Raw genomic sequence first — 21,380 nt, 5'->3', positions numbered from 1 at the left:
TATCGGCGTACGTCGGCGATGTACTAAAAACTCAAATGCAAAAAAGAGAGAGAAAAATGTGTTTCAAATATGGCGGACTCTCTATTATAAAAAATGTTTTAAAGACCACCATCAAAAACAATAATAACAATAAACATCAAAATAATAGAAAAAATTGAACCAGCGACGATTTGATAAAACAAATTGTGCCAAAATATTATTCATCTATATAGATTGCTTATCGCAATTGGTAACATGTCCAGTGTTTAGTGTATTCTTCAATAAATATTCATTTTGTATTTTGTCATTGAAAAATCTGTGTTCCAAAATACCATTCCTGTTGGCGAAAAGTCAAAGTAACAAAAAAAAAATAAACATATATACAACAGAAATCACAATCAAAATCGACTACGTGTTAATATTATATTGGAGTCAATATTTTGTTGTTCAAATGTTCAAACGTGATGAAAAATTGTGTCCAAAATGCAATTTGTTGTGTTTGCTAATAGAAATGATGCACTTTTAGTGGTGCCCAAACAATACTTTCAATCTCATTGTTGTGCATGCATGACAAAACAAAACATCAAACATGAGCAAGGAACAAATGAAATCTATCGCATTTAAACAATAATAGATTAATAGATAGATAGATAGACAGAAAAAAATAAAAATAAAAATTTTCGGCGAGTCTACATACTCGAGATTAAGTGAATTATAAAACGCTAAACAAAAGCGAAATTTTTTGTGAATGTAATTTGATTATTATCTATAAAGTGAGCCAACGAATTCATAACTCCATCACAGTCCCCGATCACTTTCTTCGCATCAATTTGGATTAGTCAATTGAAATTCTTCAATGGTAAGCATAAATGTTTGCATTGCTCGCATATGCCCGCATACATAAGGACTCAATAGTGTACTATGTGTCGTATTCCGTACGCGACTTGTGTTGAGAGCAGCAGCAGCAGCAGTATAAAAAAAGAAGCATGTTTTACTACAGCATGTTTTCACGATATAAATGCGAGTATGAATGTTTTGGGTGTGTATTCGTGTGTACGGATAATTTGACATATTTGGTTAATGTGTGAAGCGAGAGCGTTTTAATAGCTCGTGACTTAGTGTTTGCCGTATGCGCGTTCGGTCAGCTATATGTATGAATGTGCATTTGTCTGTGTATTGTTTGTATGTCCAAGTGCAGTGCAGTGTGTATATTCAGCCATGAACGCCAGTCCCCTAAACTGAAACCAACACTCCTTCTACACAAATATTTGTTCAAAATTACACTCAAATTCGGAAATAGTTCTCAAAATAAATTTAGAATCTAAGGGTTTTTACCATATTTTTTTTCTCTCAAAGAAATCCTTGCACGTTTTGCGAAGTGGCTCAATTTGGGTGGCATGTGAAGTAAACCGCATTTATTTCAAATGTTTAGTCTTACGTACATTCCACTCACACAAGCTCACCCATACGTTCACTCATTGCGATGGATGATATGTATGTCATTCGAACGAAATCAGAGCGATGTGCCTCGGTGTGCTGTGTGTTCAGCTCTTCGCAACAGTCTCGCAGAGATAGTATACACAAGGGTGAAGAGGTTGTGCGAAAAGCGAACGGGCGAGAGAAAAAAAATAAATATTGAGTCACACCCTAGATCCAAAAGCTACGGATTTCTGTGCACCCATAACGAGAAAATGTTCATTATCCCGAAACGTATGCGAGTCGTGTTGCGCGTTTAGTGAATTAAAATAATCAGAATTTCTTTTTTGTCGTCACTACCTAATATACACACGGAATTTATATCGAACTGAACTGAACTGGTGATTGTTTTATTTTCTTTGAAATTCCGTGTTTTTTTTTTTATTAGCTAAGACTGCATCTTCTAAGTGTGACTGTGATGTTTCATAAACTGTGAATACGACTGCAATAAATCGATTTGAAAAAACAAACAAAAGATAAACAGAGATAGAGTTTTTATTTTGTATCGAAAAAAGGGCGAAATGGTTACAATATTGTTTAAGTTTGGGTACGTAAATCATTCAACCTATCTGCAGGAAATGCCAAAATTATCTTAATTTGATTGGCTTTCCTTGATTCATTGGTTTTGTTTTTTTTTAAATAAATATTATGTCAATAAAAAAATGTTTGTGATAAAAATATTTTTTCAACGACGACGATTCATGTGTATGTGAGATATAGAGGGAGAGTGAGTGGTTTGAAATGATAATTGAATATGCGGTGAAATTTAATTTTGCCAATGAGCTATACAACCGTTGGTGTACCTTCATCGCATGCATATTCATCGTGTGCATCCTTCGTTTGTCTGATACAGTTTCCTTAATATTGAAAGGCCATCATAAAAACCAAAGTCATTAAATGCCTTGTGACCTTATAATAATGTAATTGCTTGCCATGGAAAATAATTCAATTACGATGAACAGAGATATTCAATTAAAATGATGAATGATTGAAAATAATGTCTATGCATTTTCGAAATTGTTCCTGCCTTTAACAAACAATAATCGCATTAAAAAAAAAATGTTTATTGTGGGAAACGGCAATTTAAAAGAGCACCGAAATGCAAATCAAATCAGCATATATTCGACTCGATATCGTTGTTCATTTTTTTAGTCGACAATTCATTTTGAATATGGGCCATTCATCGGGCACACACATTTTCTAAGCGACACACCACACATACACCAAATATCATTTGATAAATATGTCAATGCAAGTGATAACCATGAAGATTATGTGATTTTGTGACCGTCGTAATTAAAGATACTTGTCACTTATTATTTGATTTTCAAACCCTAACACGATGTATATTACTTCAATGATATAAATACAATATTTTTATTAGATAATAATATCGTTGATTCGCACAAGTGTTGCAATTTATGCATGAATATGTGTTAACTTCCGTGGAATATTGAAGCTGTGTTTGACATCAACAACAATTTTAATGAATATGTTTGCGTATTTTACGACAAAGTATGAGAAAAGAAGAGTGAAAGAGAAAAACGTGACAAAGATGAAAAAGAAGAAGAAGAAGAGTAGGAAGATACAATGTTATTGTTATAAAGTCAAATAATTGAATCGACAATTTAAATAAACAAATGAAAACAGATCTCTTTCAGTTGTATAAACAGTGTCTTCAATCATTGATCATTTTTCGGTTATTGTGATTGAAATTGTTTTGTTGTTGATGTTCATTTTCCGTATCCAAAAAAATTTTGGAGTGTAGAAATTTCGTTATCTGGTTGTAGTTTTGCGACGATTAAAAAGAAAAAATCGCCTTGAAAATGTTCACAAATCGATCATTAATGATTGCGAATGGTAAAACCCATTAGAAAGTCGACGTGTTTGATGCGACATGTATTTATCGCTCACATTTTTATCAGCCTTTGTTTTATTGATTTTGCATTGTGTTTTCGTTTTTTTTTTTTGCGCGATCGTTAGCTGTTACTTCGATTTCTGAACGAAGCAACAACAACCGAAACAATCGCCACACGCATACTGTGATACGTTCACGAAAGCTACAACAGAAAGACGAAAAAAAAGAAAGAAAAACATAAATAAATCCAAAGCATACTGAACATAGAGGTACTGGTATGAAAATTGCATCGAGCAAAATCATTGAGTCATGAAGAAGAGTAGCAAATAGTTGGTGCAATGTATCCATATAAATAAAGCATCAATGTAGTAATAATATGACGGTTTTGTTTTGTTTGGAATTCTTCTCTTTTGCCGATCCAATTAAATGCGTATTCATTCGTATATACAAATGGCATGCTTGTACGTAATGTTTGATACATTCCGTTTAAAAATCATTTATTTATTTCTTTCTTTTTCCCTCTCTCTCTCTCATTCTCTATCTTTTTTCATGCCAGACATTCGACGAAATTGAATTCCGCTCTTAAGCTGTCTACATATATTCATCATACGTGCATTTTGTTTATAAATAATAAGTGATGGTTATATGCCCAAGATTTTCATAATTTCTTTAGCTTATGCATTAAATGAACGACGAAAAAAAAAACTGAAAATAAAATATTATTATCGTCGTTGTCGACGAAAGATTCGGATCAAAAGATGACAAAGCAGCATTACCAACGAAACATAAACAATAACAAAAAAAAAGTCAAATCGTTAATGTATGTATACATACGAATATAAAAAGTAGAATGAAAATAAATAGTGGGAGAATCATTTGCTCGATCACGATGTCATGCAATAGAAAAAGGACGGCTTTTGTGAATATGCATACGTAAACGTAATTGCTTGATATGCCTACCTATTTATTTGTCAATAAATGAAAATAACATGTGATAATATATATATGTGTGTGTGTGTGTGTGTGTGTGTGTGTGTGTGTGTGTATTCGTTCATTTATCGTAGTCATTCAGTTATATTCATATCATCAGAGAATGGCAATATAAAATTATCCACCAAAAAAAAAGAGAACCTAACAAACACACATGCGAGTTCCTTCTTTATTTTTATAACTTTAAATCTATTGAATAAGAGTGGAATGAAAACGACGTGATGCATCAACCTAAAATGTTCTAAGTAAACCATATAATAAAACCGTATCACTTAGGCAGCAATGAGCCGTTCAGATGCGCAAAGAACCGACCAAACCCAACAAAAATAAATTAAATGGTTGGTACTCAAACGAGGCCGGTTCATGTTGTTAAATAAAAAGTCTGGCCCATACAAATAAAAACTATCGGAATAAAAATAAGCAGTAAATAATAATAATAATAATAATAATGGCAGAGAGAGAGAGAGAGAGAGACGAATAAGAAAAAAAATCATATAAATTGATGTGAAGTAGGAAACATGTTTCGTGGTACAAAGATATCTATACTCAATTATATATTTACTGTATATTATTGCTGCTTGCATGCATACTGTGATCCCATCCACAAACAAGCACATAATAAATGTAGAGTACTAATTTTTGATGTTTGAAAATAAAATATGAAATTTTCGAAAAATTTGTATACGCCGACATATAATGAGTGACATGATGTTGTTTACAAACTATATTTCTCTATCCATTCTGCATCAACGCTCAACATTTTTGTATGCGGACGACGCTATCGTCTTACGCACAATTACAAATGTACAAACTAAAAGAAAAATGATCAATGAATTCCATTCCATTCTACTTCATTTTACTCGATTCCATTTGGGCTACACCAACATTTCTTTCGTCCGATTCATTGTGCTTCCCCTCTGCTTCTTTTTCTGGTAAAAATTAATCTAATTTTATAAATAAGTCAGTTTGGTTGATGTTATCGTGTACATGAAACACAACTATATGTGGTGAACACACACACACACGTTCAATTTAGTGGAATGTGAGTACAATGTTAATGCATAAGCTTCTTGTTTCAAAATATTACGTCGTATTTTGTCATGCACAACATCGACCGCATTCAGGCTACTGATCTGATGATATTATTGTAAAAACATTGTTGTTATTTTTTTTTATTCATCTTCTTTGTTTTATTTTCATGGAATGTGTTGTGATTGAATACAAACTCTCACATATCATATAGCGGTATCCATTTATATCATTCACTCTTGATATCATGTCAGCTTGGCAGCTTTTCCTCTACACTTTTCCTGTTGGGAGTCTCTTTGAATAGTGTCGCTATAAAATATGAAGTGTTGAATGGTTTGAATATAACATTGAACGTTTAACGCTCAACGCTCAACGGTGCATATGCTTCGTCAATTGATGATTCAAACGATTTTCCCTTTCCGTCATCAACCAGCAACGTTCAAACCATTCAAAATCATTCTGTACTCCATCCGTTTGATGGTTTCTACCTTCCTTCTTCCCATTCTCACCATCTCTCTATGTCGTTGTCGACGTCTTATTCTTGTAGTTCTGTGTACAACATTGAAAATGTGTTCCCCATGTGCATAAACAATATTTGTGCCGTTTATCTATCTTCATTTGTTCTATGGCATTTTTCGCATTGCGTTCGTTTCATTCAAAACGGCATCGAGCAGCCATAAACCGATAAATAGTTTTTGTTGAAATATGCACTAAAAACATAAGAAATTGCACACATCATGGGTTCCACATTTGCTTTCATTTCGTTAGAAATGTTCAGCGTTGATTAGTTTACATTTTTCATCGGTCATAAAAAATGCTCTGGAATTCGTTGCGCACCAAACGCGCCGTGATTCAACCAAATGATTTTGTTCTATTTTTTTCGGATGATTTTTTGAACTTTTGAAAACTAGAATATCAACGTCAGCGAACGTATTATAAATGGAACAATATATGAATCGATGCTATCATTCGCGTTTCTTAAATCTGTAGCGAGAGGAAAAAAAATAGAAACATTCCAAATTTAAAAATATAAATCATGTGCTCGCATACAAAACAAAAGAAATAATCTATGCTAGCTTTATTTTAAGCCGTACTCGAGATATCAAAATTCTATATTGTCCTGAATTCTTCTCTTTTTTTTCGTTTCACACTATCATTCAGTCTATATGTTCTATTTATATGAGTACATTGTATGTCTGTAATGCGTAGCTGGTTTTGACATGGATGAACGAAACATTTTACTGTGGAATACGAGAAACAAAAAGAACGGTTTCTTTTTTCTTAGCTGATTATGTGCTATGTGCTAGAGATTTCGGAGACAAGCATTGATAATAAGCAGAAATCATAAGTTACAAATGTTGTGCGTATTGCTTCAAGTGCTATTCATATTCTTTGGCATTTGCTGTGTGACACATAAGTGCACAGTTTCAAGAGCAAATAAATTACTATAATTTTATTGCATTTATTTTATTTTTTTGTTTTATAGTTTGTTTTTCATTCAAACTATGGATGCACTTATACATAATCGCTCCCATTCCAGCGTGCACTCACGCATTCGTCAATTCGTTCGCTTTAATTTCAATTAAAAAAAAAAACAACAACAACCATTTCAACATTGGCTCACAAGTGCATGGGTAACACAAATAAATTGCCGCTGCTTTTAAAAATAATCATCATCAACGACGACGACAACAACGACGATGATCATGATGAAAAACAAACAAAAACCCAGATGCGAAACAATCGCACATGTGCAATTTACCGAATGCGTGAAATTGTGTGTAACAATTGTGTACGTATATTTATTTATGGAGTTGCTACACTTTATACTCTTGACAACGATATAAAATCTTTCAAATGAATATTTAACGGTTCTTGTTTTCTGTTTGTGTTTCACTTCTTTTAATGAAGTGCCTAGTGATTTCTATTCAGCAAGTAAAAAAAAATTTTTTTCGTTTTTTATAAACACATCATAAAACAGTAATTAAATTAATGCTATTCCGGTAAATATTTTTGCTAAAAGAGTAAATAATTTAAAAATGTGTGCCTGTTACTCAGTTTGCAGCTCTATTTCTTAGTGTCGATGTTGACGGTAATCTACAATTTAAATTGAGGTAGAAAAAAGTGTGTATGTTGTGAAGAAGAGAAAAAAAAACATTTTACGAAAAATAATGTTTTCTAAACATTTATGGCACTTTCTAATGGGCGTTTTTTAAAAAACAATTGTTTTACTTGTATTTTCGGCAATTCTTTTTTTTTCATTATCATTTTTACCAAATATTACCTGTCGTCATTTATACACACTCGCAAATGCAAGTTCTAGCTGAAACATTTCATTACAAAAGGCAATATTTTAAAATTCTTGATTAACATTTGTTTATTTTGTCTGAAAATCGGCTCTTTTCTTATGATAATCATGTTCTTTTTTAGTAGACAAAGATAAATGGACTTACGGAGTAAAGCAAAATCGGTTTCACATTTGATGACGAATTTTCAATTGACAAATGTTAGCATATAGAAACAAGGTTCTTATTGTGTGCGTCACGTTTTGATAATCTTTAGTTTTAGCAAGTTTTCTCTTATCTGCAACTATGTGACGTATTCGTACATAATTGTTTGATATCATACTTGCGGCACAAGAGAAACAACAACAACAACTACAAAACTAAAACAATTACAAGTTTCAGCGTGTGTTTGGCTCTTCGGCATTACTGTCATATAATCATTTATGTAAAGGTATTTATGGCATTCTGTAATGACATGCCGTATTCGGTGTAAAGAACATTTTTTTGCCATTGATTCTCTATCTCAACACATTTTTACGGAGCAACACAACAATTTTAAATGTGAAAATGCTTGGAATACAATCTCGTAATGGGATTTAGAAAGAAAAAAGAAATATTTATACACCACAACAAGTATTAATGAACACGCACAAGTTACATGAGTTCATAATAAAGCTCAAGCGTTTATTTTTTCAAAAACCCATATTTGATATCGCCCCGAAAATTTTCTCGCGCCAAACAGAAAGGACCGCCAGACTCAGTAGCAATTAGAATGATATTGTTAAAACGACAATAGTAAAAAAAAAGCCGGTGTAGAAGCGAATTTCGGTATGAGATGAGATGTTTATCAACATTTTTTTTTGCTCATAATGCATAGTGTATGTTGGAGGGCACTTCTTAGAAATGACTCATTTCATGGAATTAAAATAAATGCTTGCGACTTTGCGCAGATATGTATTGGGTGAAATCGGCTTATATACCATTCGCAAAACTTCTGTTCATTCAAGGTTTTTCGATAGTATTTCTAATTTCTAACCCATGAGCTTAGCGCCGTTGTGTTTCTTTATTGAATTATATTGGAGTTCTGTGTATATACAATATACATGTCTATGGTAAAATGATTAAAAAATGACGAGATAATTCGTACATGTGGTCATTTTCGAACTCAAAGCCATGGCCAATGTACCCCGTTTCCAGTGATTGTAACTTAAACGGAATGATCAAATAACATTCCCCATCAATTTGTTTCGTATTTCTTTTTCTTCTTTTCACATTCACAAAACATGCCATACCCGGAATGATGATTGAGAAATTCCGTTCAAGATGTACAACAAAAAAAATTGAAAGAAAAAGTGAATAAATTCCCGATTTAAAACAGATATTTGGCATTTTCTTGTCGAAATTTTCGAGCCAAATTCAGTCTTTGTGACATTTGCCATGAACGATTTTATTTTTGGATTGTGCACTCGTGCATAAAAAAAATCTACACACTCATTTATCGTTTCATCTTAAAAAATTAACATATCTCATTTGACTTATTGATCGCCAGTCTGTTCAACTAGTTCAATGCGATTCAATCCATTTCAAAATGGCATTCAATGAATGGTTCCAGTGCTCGGAACTCATCTAATCACTTTGATCTTTTATGATCGATCTACCGATTGGACCCGATAGAAATCACTGATAATTTTATGTCAGCCAAATCGAAAAAACAACAACAACAAGCGTTACTCTTTCGTACCTTTCATTAAAATTCGCATGAATGTGTTTGGCTGCTAATTATCCACTTAATATCATTTCATTTGGTATGAATGTTGGTGAGCAAGTGTCATGATTCGAGCCAATGACCATGCATGGTGCAATACACTGTTGAGTAGTGTATTAAACAAATTGCGTGGACGTTGACCGTGTTATTTGCCATTTTCACGAATCCATAGCTATTTTATCAGCCTCAAGTATACAGGTATGTATAATGAACACAGGAAGGAATGGTTGACTTTCGTGATTCGATTCTTCATTCGTTGCTTCATGCCATTTACTGTTTATTTATTTTTTCGTGGGAAATTAATTTTTTTACTCTTTCCCTCTCCCTTTCTACTGTCTATAAATCAACGATTTTTCATTTCACCATGTAATCATTTGCAGCTCAACAATGTGATCGCATGAATTTTCTCTCGTCTATCTTTAATTATTTTTGAGTTCATATTCAACGAAAGAGAAAAAGTATCTTAACCCAAAAACCGACTATCGTTAGTTTGTTTTTTTTTAAGCTACCGCTATAATCGACCTTCAACAGCATTGTAACTCAAGACGAAAAATCATACAAAAGCGACTTAGACAAAAACAAAGAGAGACAAAGCAAACTGTGAATGACAACAAAAAAGCAAAAACCGAATACATAAAAATGATTGTGGATGTATTTAGCTATAGCTTCAAGCGGCTCTCATGACTATTTGTCAACAAAATTTTCGAATTGATTTTATCTGTATCGTATGTATGAGTGTTTGAGATTCGTGCATGAAATTCAGTTGGTTGCTAGAACAAATTAACAATATCCAGAGTATCAAAAGTAGCACGCGTTTTTACAACAAAATTTACTGTGAACAATAATAAAACCGCATTTTTTCGTTCAGCGAAACGACTTTATTTTACTTAATACCATATGTTTACTTTGGTTATGCGTTATAGGTTGCGTTAGAGTGAAGAAAAAAACAAAATACCTTACCGTTTGTTTAGCGAATTCAATTGAATGTTTTGTTATTATTTACAAAATGAAATCATCTAAAGTGTGTATATTTGTTGTTTCTTTTCATTTTAGGTGCGAGACAAGTAAATTGTGAGTAGGCGATCGTATACCTGACACTTGACGCATGAATATGTGGTCTTCATATAATTGGCTTAGTTTTCATTGGATAACCATAACAATCAATTATTATCGAGGAAACTGTTTTAAAAATGAATTCCGTATTTTCGGCATTTAAGGGTAGTAAATCTGACGGTAGCATACAATCAAATAAGGTGAAAAAAATTGGCTCGACCAACAGTAGTAGCTATGCAAATCTATTAAATCTACGGCACATTCGTGAAATTGGTTCAAGCGCAAAGATGAGCTCATTTGTTGGTAACAATGATGACGATGACATTGCTCCCAATTTACGATTGACCAAATGTCCAACAACAGTGAATTCAACATCGGCATCCACATCAACGCCATCATCACCGTCAACATCGTCAATGGAACAAATCATTCCACAATCAACCAAACAAAATACACACCAAATTGATTGCGACAGCAATAGCAATGGCAACGGCAACGCCATCAGCACCATCATCACTACCATTCACACCGAATCAAGTCATGTAAATATTGATAAAAATATCACAACGTCAACGGTAAATGACACAAAACCAATGGCGAACTCATATGACCAGCAGCACACGTCTTCAGTAATTCCAGTTATAAATTCTCAGTCAGTAGCCAGCTACACAAACATTCCGTCAAATGGCGCACAGGTAGCGATGGATGGTGTCACCGATCATAGTTCAAGAGATAGCGAAAATAAAGAAAACACCGACACAACCAACCCGTCCACAAATACGTCCGATTTAGCGTGTCTTAGCGATTCACCAATTGTGTCAAATGGTACAGAAGATTCTAGCACGCATCAAACGCATTGCGATGCCATACAATTGAATGATGGCAATGGTATACATACGCCAATATTATCAGCTGCATCAAATAAGAAATTGAATCGACATGGCGAAACGAATGCACCAACAACATCGAATAAAAGTACGAATAATCGATTTTATAAACGCCTTAGTCTCAGCGGTATAGGTAGCAATCCATTGCCATCGGTTCATGGTCGATCGACATCTAATTCACAAAATGGTAGCAACGGCAATTGTGGTGAGACAAAACGCACCAGAATATCCACACATCAACGAAATCTTAGTCTGGACTTTAGGTAAGCTAATGCCAATGGTATCTTTTCACTTTTTTCCAAGTATCTAAGATGTAGTTTATGTTCCATATGTGTACAATTGACAATATCCCACACACGCAATTATGTTTCTATTTCATTTAAGATGGACAGTGAACGTTTCTTTTCTTTCACAGTTTACGTTTTTCAATAAAATGTTAAGCCCGCATTTTATGATTCGTATATTCAAATATCGATCTGAGTACATAGCTCTACAGCCTTACATAAGTATCGCGTATTACGTTATATTCGTTAATTTTGTGTACAGACTGTTCAATTTGTTGTTGTTGTTTTCATTCGTTTCACATCCACTCTTTTCCCCTTCAAATCGTACGCTTCGCTTCAACTGATAAGGTAATTAAGCAAACGATGTGAATGAAATCTCGTATTTCATACTGATAAAATAATGAGTATTAAGTGCATACATACGCATTTAAAACATCAGTATATTAAGTAGATGCATGCATGCAAACATTGTGCTGACTTAAGTCGCGCTAAACAAATGCACTCAATGAATGAATGAATGAATGAACGTGCATCGCCACAATCAAGTCAAAGACTTTATCAGACAAAAAATTAAGTAGCCTGTTTTAGTTTGAACTTAATTTGCCTTGTTTGCTTGTTTATATATTTTGTTTTTTGTTTTTGTTTTTTCAACTAAAACGTGCATCATATCGTCTGAATAGATCCGTTCACAAACTATTACAGAGCAGTGTGGACCGTATGCGTTGGATCTCATTTGTTTCGCGTCAATTCATTGTTGCTTAGGAATGCGAAACTTGGTTGGCTCACAAGTGTTTCAGAGCCCATAAAAACCAATTTAAATATAAGTGAAAGTGAAAATCGCGCACCAGATCTCTCTGTATGTATGTATGTGTCAATTTGGAGCACTTTTTTTTTATTACCAATGCTCTTTTTGCTTATCATGTTCGTTAGATGCGATTCATATATCGCTATTTTGTTTTATCAGTTGTTTTGGCGTCGATTTCTGACCACTGTCTCATCTTAAAATGTTAAATGATCATTTTCGATAAAATATATCGTTAATTGTGAATTTAAGGAAAGTCATCACCGTTACATGATCATGTATATTTGGAATGTGGTAAATTCATTTTGAAAATCAAAGAAATATAGAGAAAAAATACGAGCCACTTAAAAAAACAATCTCAAACGTGCAGTAATCACTCAATGGTTAATAAATCGGCTCATTAAGATAATTAACACTATTTCTCATCGTTTTTTCTCTGATGCGCTCGTTTTTTTTGCAATTTTTTCGCTTTTCATTTATCAAGCGATGTAGTACAAGCTTGCTATGTAGCTTAGATAAATGTAATCATTCACAAGAGGCTTATTTATCGGTGGCTGCATTATAATTATGCCCTTTCAATTACATTTTCAGTTTGATTTTAAGCCCGAAAACAGTAAATTGAGTGTGAGTGCACTCAATTCATGAATTCAAAATTGTATCCATCACAAAAAATACTAAAAATGAAATGATTAATTCAATTATTATGTATGCGTAGACGTGAAATGATGTTCTACAAGAGGAAAAGAAGATTTGGAGCTATAATTATTTTTCATTGTTCATAACTAGTGATTAACAATATAACGATCAATTTGATATGCTTTCTGTTTAGGTCGATGGGCATTCTTTTGCCGCCAGTCTCACAAGTAACAAACACACGAATCAACCTAACACAACATCATCGAAATCGCAGCCTTGATAGTGCACTTCAACGAATCCCAGAGGTAAATTCCATCAACAACACAATGAAACTCTTCTTTAAATCGTGTTCGTATTAATTGTTTGTAAACGTTGTAAATTAGGTGGAAGTATCGTCGCCAAACGCTGAATCAGAGAACATATTGTGCACCAATTCAATTTTGGGCACAACAATGTGCAGTAAAGTGGCACCATCGTCCGCAACCAATCCAAATAATACACCAATCGCTGTTTGCAGCAAAGCCAGCGTAATCGGTATGTATATGTTATATTGTATTGAAATCGAAAAAAAAAACTATATTAATACAATGATTATGATTATTATAGGATCATGTCCGACGAGGAGTAATAACTTGGCCAATTCAAACAATTCCGAAAAGGTCAAATGTGACAATGTTTCAAGTAATGGCGATAGTACTACGAAGAAACGAGAAGATTTGACTAGTTTAGGATCTGACGATTCAGGTATAATATGTAGTTCGGAAACAGATCAAGCCTCGTTGACGAGAATGCGACGATCGAGAGAAAGTCTTGACTCTGGTGAAATCGATCCGGAAGAAGAATGCATCGAAATATTGGAGACCACATCCATGGACGAAGAATATAAAACACTGCAATCGGATTTAACATTTTATGCAGCTTCCGATGATGATAAACTTGCAACAAAATCAAATAAGAATAAAAGTACTGGCCACACGTCAACTTTTGAAACGAATATAGACGATAAGTGCAAATACAGAGATCAAAATATGAGTCATTTAGCCAAATACATGGAAAAGCGTAACCAAAAAATCTTTGTTCCAATCGAATTTGAGGATGAAATAACGGCAACAGCAACAAATTCAAAAGCGGCTTCCACACCAACCAATGAACAAATGTTGTCATCACTGTCTGATCAGCAGCTCTCACAGAAAACCGAAACGAATACAAAAGGCAGCAAATCACCGAAACTGGATAACGAATCAAGCGAACAAGTTAAGCCAGAGCATATAAAAAACGATGTTATTTTCAAGAATATTTTTGGTGCAACAAAAAATGCAATCTTTCGAACGGCGCAAAGTATCATCGAAAATCATGAAAAGAAAAACGCACAAAAGAATAACAAAACCGAATCGGATGAACAAAATCAAACAAAACAATCGAGTGAAATATCAAAGCGAAAAGAGTTCTTCATATTGAAACCATGCTCGAAAAATCGATCAACAACAGCTTCTTCGTCGGCCGAAACCACACCGGATGCTGAAAATGTTCAATTGCAAAAAACCGTGTCAGCGTTAACATTCACCGCCAAAGATAAGGAAAAAGTTCGGGTACCTGGTGTTGTAAAATGTTTCATTAAGTCAAATAAAGAAATCGAACAAACGACTATATCGCTTCCGAAAATTGAGAATGGTCACAACGGTTTGCTGCGATTCTTCGAATCACCAATCTTTAATATTCATTTTGGCATTCATTATTTATTCTATTCGAAAGAGCCGGGCGTTTTAAGTTTCATTGGAAATAAAATCTTCAGTTTTAAAGATCAAGATGTGGATTTATATATTCCGCAGCTAATACTGATGTACATTCAAATAGACGATTTGGCTGAGGCACTTGATCCATATTTGGTTTATCGTTGCCGAAAAGCGGCCGATTTTTCATTGAAATGCTCGTGGCTATTGGAAGCATATAATTACAGTTTCGATTCGTTTTCACAGCGTTCAAGCGATAAAAAATCCCATCTTAGTTTAATCAAAGAACTTTATCCAAAACGTGAACGAAAACAGCTGCGCATTGATGAGCCAAATGATAAATTGGATGTTAAAGATGTAAAAGATTTACATTCACCGATCAAGAAAACTCATCATCGATCTCAATCAGATGCAACTGGTTTGCTAACATTAAATGCACCAAAACTATTTCAAACACCGGTTCGATTATGTTTGGGCGATTTATCAACCGGACGAGCATTCGATAATGGTTGTACGTGTTTTGAGTCTGTACGTGGTGCGGTCAATGATTTATTGGGTTGTAAAACGGTTTGTACATGTGGTGCACCAAAATTGGCTGCTCAACGTGAATTTGTCAAATCGCTCATCGATATTGGACGTAATTTGACACATTTACCATCGAAAACGGAGAAAACGAGCATTCTTCGGATGCGATTAAATTTAATAAATAAAAATCTACCAGCTCGTGTATGGCTTCCACTCAATTCCGATATTCCACATCATATTGTTCGTATCAAAGAAGAGAAAACCGCCGTACTAAATTCAAAAGATAAAACACCTTATATTATTTATGTTGAAGTTGTTGAGGTTAGTGATATTTATACATCACCAGTGATTCCAAAAATGATGCCTTCATTAAGACACACCAAAAGTGAAGAGCATCTTGACTCAAATTTAAGTGCGTCACCAATGCAAAACGATCATTCATCAACGATAGAGATATGCAATAGTTCGACATTAAAAACGTCCCATACAAATCTAGATGTGAACAAATATTGGCAGGAATATGGTATCAGCGATGATGATGCGTGGTTGCCGGAAGATGATGAAATAACCGCTCAGTATCTTAACATGTATAAAATCGCTGACCGAGATTCAATGTCACAAATGTCGCTTGACTCGATTGATTCGAGGGAACAAAGTAAGTTTTACTTGAAAGCATTTTTATTGCGTTTTTATTCGGTTGTATTTACAAATAATCTATTTCGACATTTCCTCTCATATCATATAGGCGTATCTGGTCCAGTTGTGTTCAATATTGGTGACGTGCGAACGAGGCATACAAATAACTTGAATATTGAAAATACAAAACCATTTTTCGGAGATCCTGAAGATCCATCTGCTGCTGCATTAAAAGTATGTGTTTATCCGACTGTAAATGCGTTATTGAAAATGCATTCGAAAGTTCGCTAGACTTATTACTTCATTTTAATCGTTAAATAGGAACCATGGCATGAAAAAGAGCGACAAATTCGTGAATCATCACCTTATGGACATTTATCAAATTGGAGACTTCTTTCGGCTATTGTCAAATGTGGAGACGATCTTCGACAGGAATTAATGGCAACACAATTATTAGAGGTTAAAAATTTATAATAATATAAATTTCGACGTTTATTTTAAATGATTTTTTAATTTTAGATTTTCAAATTAATTTGGCAAGAAGAGAATGTCAATTTATGGGTTCGACCATACAAAATTGTGTGCCTCTCAAATGACAGTGGGCTGATTGAACCAATTTTGAATACCGTATCATTACATCAAATTAAAAAGAACTCAAACAAAAGTCTACGTGATTATTTCATTGATGAATATGGTAGCCCCGAAACAGAAAGTTTTAAACTGGCACAATACAATTTCATGCAAAGTTGTGCGGCTTATTGTTTGATTTCCTATTTGCTTCAAGTCAAAGATCGGTGAGTCTTTTGTTATATTGCATAAATAAAACAAAAATCCATTGACATTTCAATTTCGCTTACAATTTTAGACATAATGGCAACATCTTATTACATTCCGATGGTCATTTAATACACATCGATTTCGGTTTTATCCTCAGCATTTCGCCAAAGAATTTAGGTAAATAACAGAGATTAATTTGTGTGCGAAATATGTAAATAATCATAAAACATATTTGACGAATAGGTTTTGAGCAATCGCCATTCAAATTAACACCGGAGTTTGTTGATGTAATGGGAGGAGTAGAATCACCACTATGGACTGAATTCCAGCACTTATTACTCAAAGGTAAACTATATAGTTTTGAATTGGTTTTAAGAATGGTTTTAATAGAATATCTATTTTATCAAAGGTTTAATGGCTGCACGAAAGCACATGGACCGAGTCATCAATATTGTCGAAATAATGCGAAGTAGTAAGTGACATTACAGACCTTTTATTTTCTATGGAATGGGTGTTAATGTTAATATGTGCTCTTCTTGTTTATCTTTTGCAGGCGCGCAATTACCATGCTTCAAAAATGGTTGTGCGGGTACAATTCGCAATTTACGAAATCGCTTTCATATGAACTTGACCGAACAGGAGCTGGAAAAGAAAGTTATTGGTTTAGTGCAAGATTCACTAAATTCACTCTCAACCAAATTATACGATGGATACCAATATTTAACGAATGGAATTTTGTGAGAACGATTTTTCATGAAAATTTAAACACACATACACTCACAAACACGGTGGAATCGCTTCATAAAATAACATAACATATACATAAAACATAAAATGTGTGGAGCAATAAGTAATGGTTCCGTTTGCACGCCAAAATAGCAGTTAAATGATTGCTTGCTTTACATATCGAAAACTGTTCAAATGATAACAAAACAAAACTAAAATTTAAATTCCAAACCGAACAAAAGCATTATCATTATAAATAATTAAAATAATGAACAAAAAAAAATACCTATTCATATGGACCAAACACAGAACTATTTAACCGAATCAATCAAAACAAGAGCTCTTCTCAACTAAGAAAAAGGTGACCAAAACCTTAATAACACACACACACACACAATTGCGAGATGTCATAAGTAAACATATTCTTGAAATCATTTAAACGGAACTGAATCATGAATGCATTTTCAAAACGATAAGATATAAACAACAAACAAATGTAAATTGCGCATTGAAACAGTTCACCGTTTTAAAGTAATAAGTGATCCAACATTTCCAAAGACTTGTCCAACCAGACCTAGAATCGAATCGAAACTGAATCGGAAATTAATTATTTATGAAAACATTAAAAAAAAGAGAACAAAACTAAGGCGGACAAAATTGATTCGAAAATTATGGATGATAACGATTAGGAATTCAAGCGAATTTTGCACGTCGACAGATCGGTTTTAAATTAAACAAACATTTTAAATTGAAATATGACGAATAATTTGATATAGACAAACAAACAAAAATCATCGTCAGGAAAAAAAAAATTACTTTTTACACCATAACACACCTAATATTGTGATTTGTACGGTTAAGTATGTACGTTTTCTACGTAAAAAAAAATCTATCAAATTACTCTTTTTATTAAATCAACAAACAACAGCAACAACAATAATTAACCCATTTCATTGAAATGTCAATGGACTTAACTAAAACTAAACTAAATAACTGAATTTATGCGAATGTAATACTCAAAATATTGAATTAATACAACAACAACAAAATATAAATCATAAGAGAAACAAATAGCAATATGACCTATTGAAATAATGACATGGAAAATGATTATAGCAAAAAATAATGCCGGTGCAGCCAATATTAATTCTTGTTAAATTCGCAGTAGAGTGTTTCTACCAAAAAAGAAGAAAAAAATTATTTTTTAAAAGAAACTCGAATTGGCTTTAATGTGTTTCTTTTTTCCTATTTTCAATTTCAACTCAATATTTAATTGATATAAACGTTTAGACAAGATTTAAAAAAAAAAAAAACAAATCGTTAGAAAATTTATGGAAAAAGTGTTCTCTAATAAAAAGCATGTCACATTGTAAATAAATACATAAAACTAATTGTTATAATAAATGGTAAACAAAAATAATAGCTAAACCAATCAATTCAGCTTAACCGCATGTGAATAAGTAAAACCAATTTCAAATGGAAAATTTAAATTAATTAAACGTAAAAATGTTCGAAATTAAACGGAAAATATTATGATGGAAAAAAAATGATCAATTGTTGCCTTATTCGTTTATTTTTATGAATTGCCATCACCTGCTGTAAAATTCAAATTATTAGCATCGCTTTTTGTGTTAATATCTATCTTTTTTTTCTTATTTTCTTTTTGTTTGCAATCCATACTAAATTATGATTTGAACTCTGCGTACAACGGAAACAATTGCGATAATTAATCAAAAAAAATGTGTTGCACTGAGAATATAAAAAGGAAATACTGACGAAGAAAAAAATATATAAAAAAACAAATTCAAGACTGATTATAAATGCAATTTCACTTCAGTTCGAATGAATAGAGCAATCTAGAAAGCGACAAGAACTCAAATCAAGAAACTGACGTTAAATGTTGAAAACCACACACATACACACACACACATACTTTGGCGCTAGTCGAAAACAATTTTATTAGGAAAAAAAACATTGAGATGCGATCGGTCAATAGATTGTCGTAGGTTTCACACCTCCCGAACGTAAAATGAAAGTATATTATAAACAAAACGAATTTATAAGCTGGAATAAACGATGAGTTAGTCAGATTTTTTTTATTTTTAAAGATTATTATACTCGATGCAAAGAAACGATCTATTTTCACCTTTTTTTTCAATTTAATTTTCGATTTATAAATATTGTTGCGCATGGCAATTATAATTTAAGCTTTCTGTAGATTAAAATGATACGAACAAATAAATAAAATGAATATTTTATAATTATCAAACCCGATATGACATGGAATAGTGGCATTTTGCCATTTGACAGCTGGCAGTCATATGAGATGCCTTTGTATTCTTCAGCTCATTCAAACACACATACACATACACATAAATTTGCTTTGAACTAACAATTTTCCAACATAAATTCAATAATTTTCACATTCTTCATGAAGAAGAGAAAAAAAAACAATGAAAAAAAAAAAATAGAACAAACAAATTTTGCGGAATATTCTTTAGAATTGTGTGAAGATGCAAATAGACCTTGTGTATTATTTATAGAATCGAATAAAAGTCGTGTCGAATAAATTGTATGAAATTATAGCAGAGTTTCTAACATTTTTGGACTGTTCCGTTATTCGATTTGGGGTGTAGATTATCGAAATCCACATTTTTCATACTGTACCAAATTGAAGATTGAAGTAAGAGCAATGAGGCCATTTGATGTTGCCGTTTTGAGGAAAAAATGTCAATTTGAAAATTCCAAAGGATCTATTTGCGAGTTCCAAGCAGACACCGAATTCACCATATGATCAATCATCAAATTCTTCGCGGTCATTGTCAGTACTTGAAAATATCCGAACAATAAGGTTCTGTAACTATCGTGCACATCATTCGAAACTGGTGGGTATCATTTGTTTGTTATAAAATATGAAAAGTTCTTGTTTTACAATTCTGTGTTATTTTGCCATTTTCCAGGACAACAATGTCGATAAATTACGCCACCAAGTACCAGAAAGAAAGTATTTTCTTTGCCGGTCAGCAACCGAATATCAATATGCATTACAAGGTAGATTGCAAATCCATCGTTGTCAAAAGTTATACATGACTTATGTTTGCTTTTTTTTACTTCCCAACAGAGATTATAAATTGAACACCGAAATTTACTTAACACGATTTTGATTTTCGTTAAATGTAAAAATAAGTAATACACGACGTCAGTTTGTCCACACACCTAAGTGTCAAACGGTTACACACTATGCTATGTTGATATTCTGCATTGTTTGTAAACGTAAAAGTAAAATGACTAATTTAAGGTTTATTATAACATTGTAAATTAAATAAAATAAACAACATTTTTTAAGCAAGATAAATCAAAACAATAAACGTTGCAAATTGATTAATCAACGTTCATTGATCTTTATAAAAATTCCACGCGATATAAGTTTGAGTGATGATGTCATAGGTCCCAATGAGCATGTAAATTTGGCCCAGTATCATTTCCACGTCGCACAGGTCATCAGACAGTTTCACTCTGACATCGCGATGTATTTTTCCATACTGTATTGGTGTGTCAACACTTCGTGCATTGAAGACTCGGACCAGACGACTCGAATACGTCGAACGAAAATGCTGTGCACAGAAATAAATCATATTTATTGAAATAATCGAATGATCGAATGATGAATTACCTTATTATCTTACCTCATACTCGCTGAGATCGCCATTACATTCGAAACATTTCTGGCCAACCGAAGATTCTCCATCGAATATATGTTTTTGATTGTTGGCGCAATGCTTTGGGCAGTACCAAATTGACTGCCGCACATATAGATACTTATCACCGAAACTATGAAGTACACACTTCATTCCGCTGAGCGACAGTCGAACTGGATGTTGAAATGGAATAAATTCGTATTCTGCAGTCAACGGTAAATTTGTGAAGCGGATGATACAATGT

At 33.1% G+C, this 21,380-nt stretch overlaps 1 protein-coding gene across 2 annotated transcripts; it reads left to right on the top strand.

Moving 5' to 3' along the window:
* The first annotated feature begins 149 nt into the window (after nt 1-149).
* Nucleotides 150-20,787, top strand: LOC116337386. 2 transcript variants are annotated; one of them, XM_031761900.1, is made up of 14 exons: nt 150-838; nt 10,436-11,585; nt 13,238-13,349; nt 13,428-13,578; nt 13,651-15,954; nt 16,045-16,169; nt 16,257-16,394; nt 16,455-16,729; nt 16,801-16,889; nt 16,956-17,057; nt 17,122-17,184; nt 17,266-20,323; nt 20,399-20,489; nt 20,560-20,787. In XM_031761900.1, the coding sequence occupies exons 2-12, from the start codon at nt 10,573-10,575 to the stop codon at nt 17,451-17,453; spliced, it is 4,560 nt and encodes a 1,519-aa protein (XP_031617760.1). In that variant the 5' UTR covers nt 150-838; nt 10,436-10,572; the 3' UTR covers nt 17,454-20,323; nt 20,399-20,489; nt 20,560-20,787. The 2 variants fall into 2 exon arrangements, with proteins under 2 accessions (XP_031617760.1, XP_031617761.1); XM_031761901.1 differs by lacking the exon at nt 150-838 and adding an exon at nt 1,811-2,002.
* Nucleotides 20,788-21,380: the final 593 nt, after the last annotated feature.

This window comes from Contarinia nasturtii, unplaced genomic scaffold (assembly GCF_009176525.2).
Source record: "Contarinia nasturtii isolate CC-2019 unplaced genomic scaffold, AAFC_CNas_1.1 Cnas_scaffold_285, whole genome shotgun sequence".
Classification (NCBI taxonomy): domain Eukaryota; kingdom Metazoa; phylum Arthropoda; class Insecta; order Diptera; family Cecidomyiidae; genus Contarinia; species Contarinia nasturtii.
This window is presented reverse-complemented; position numbering and strand designations above follow the sequence as displayed.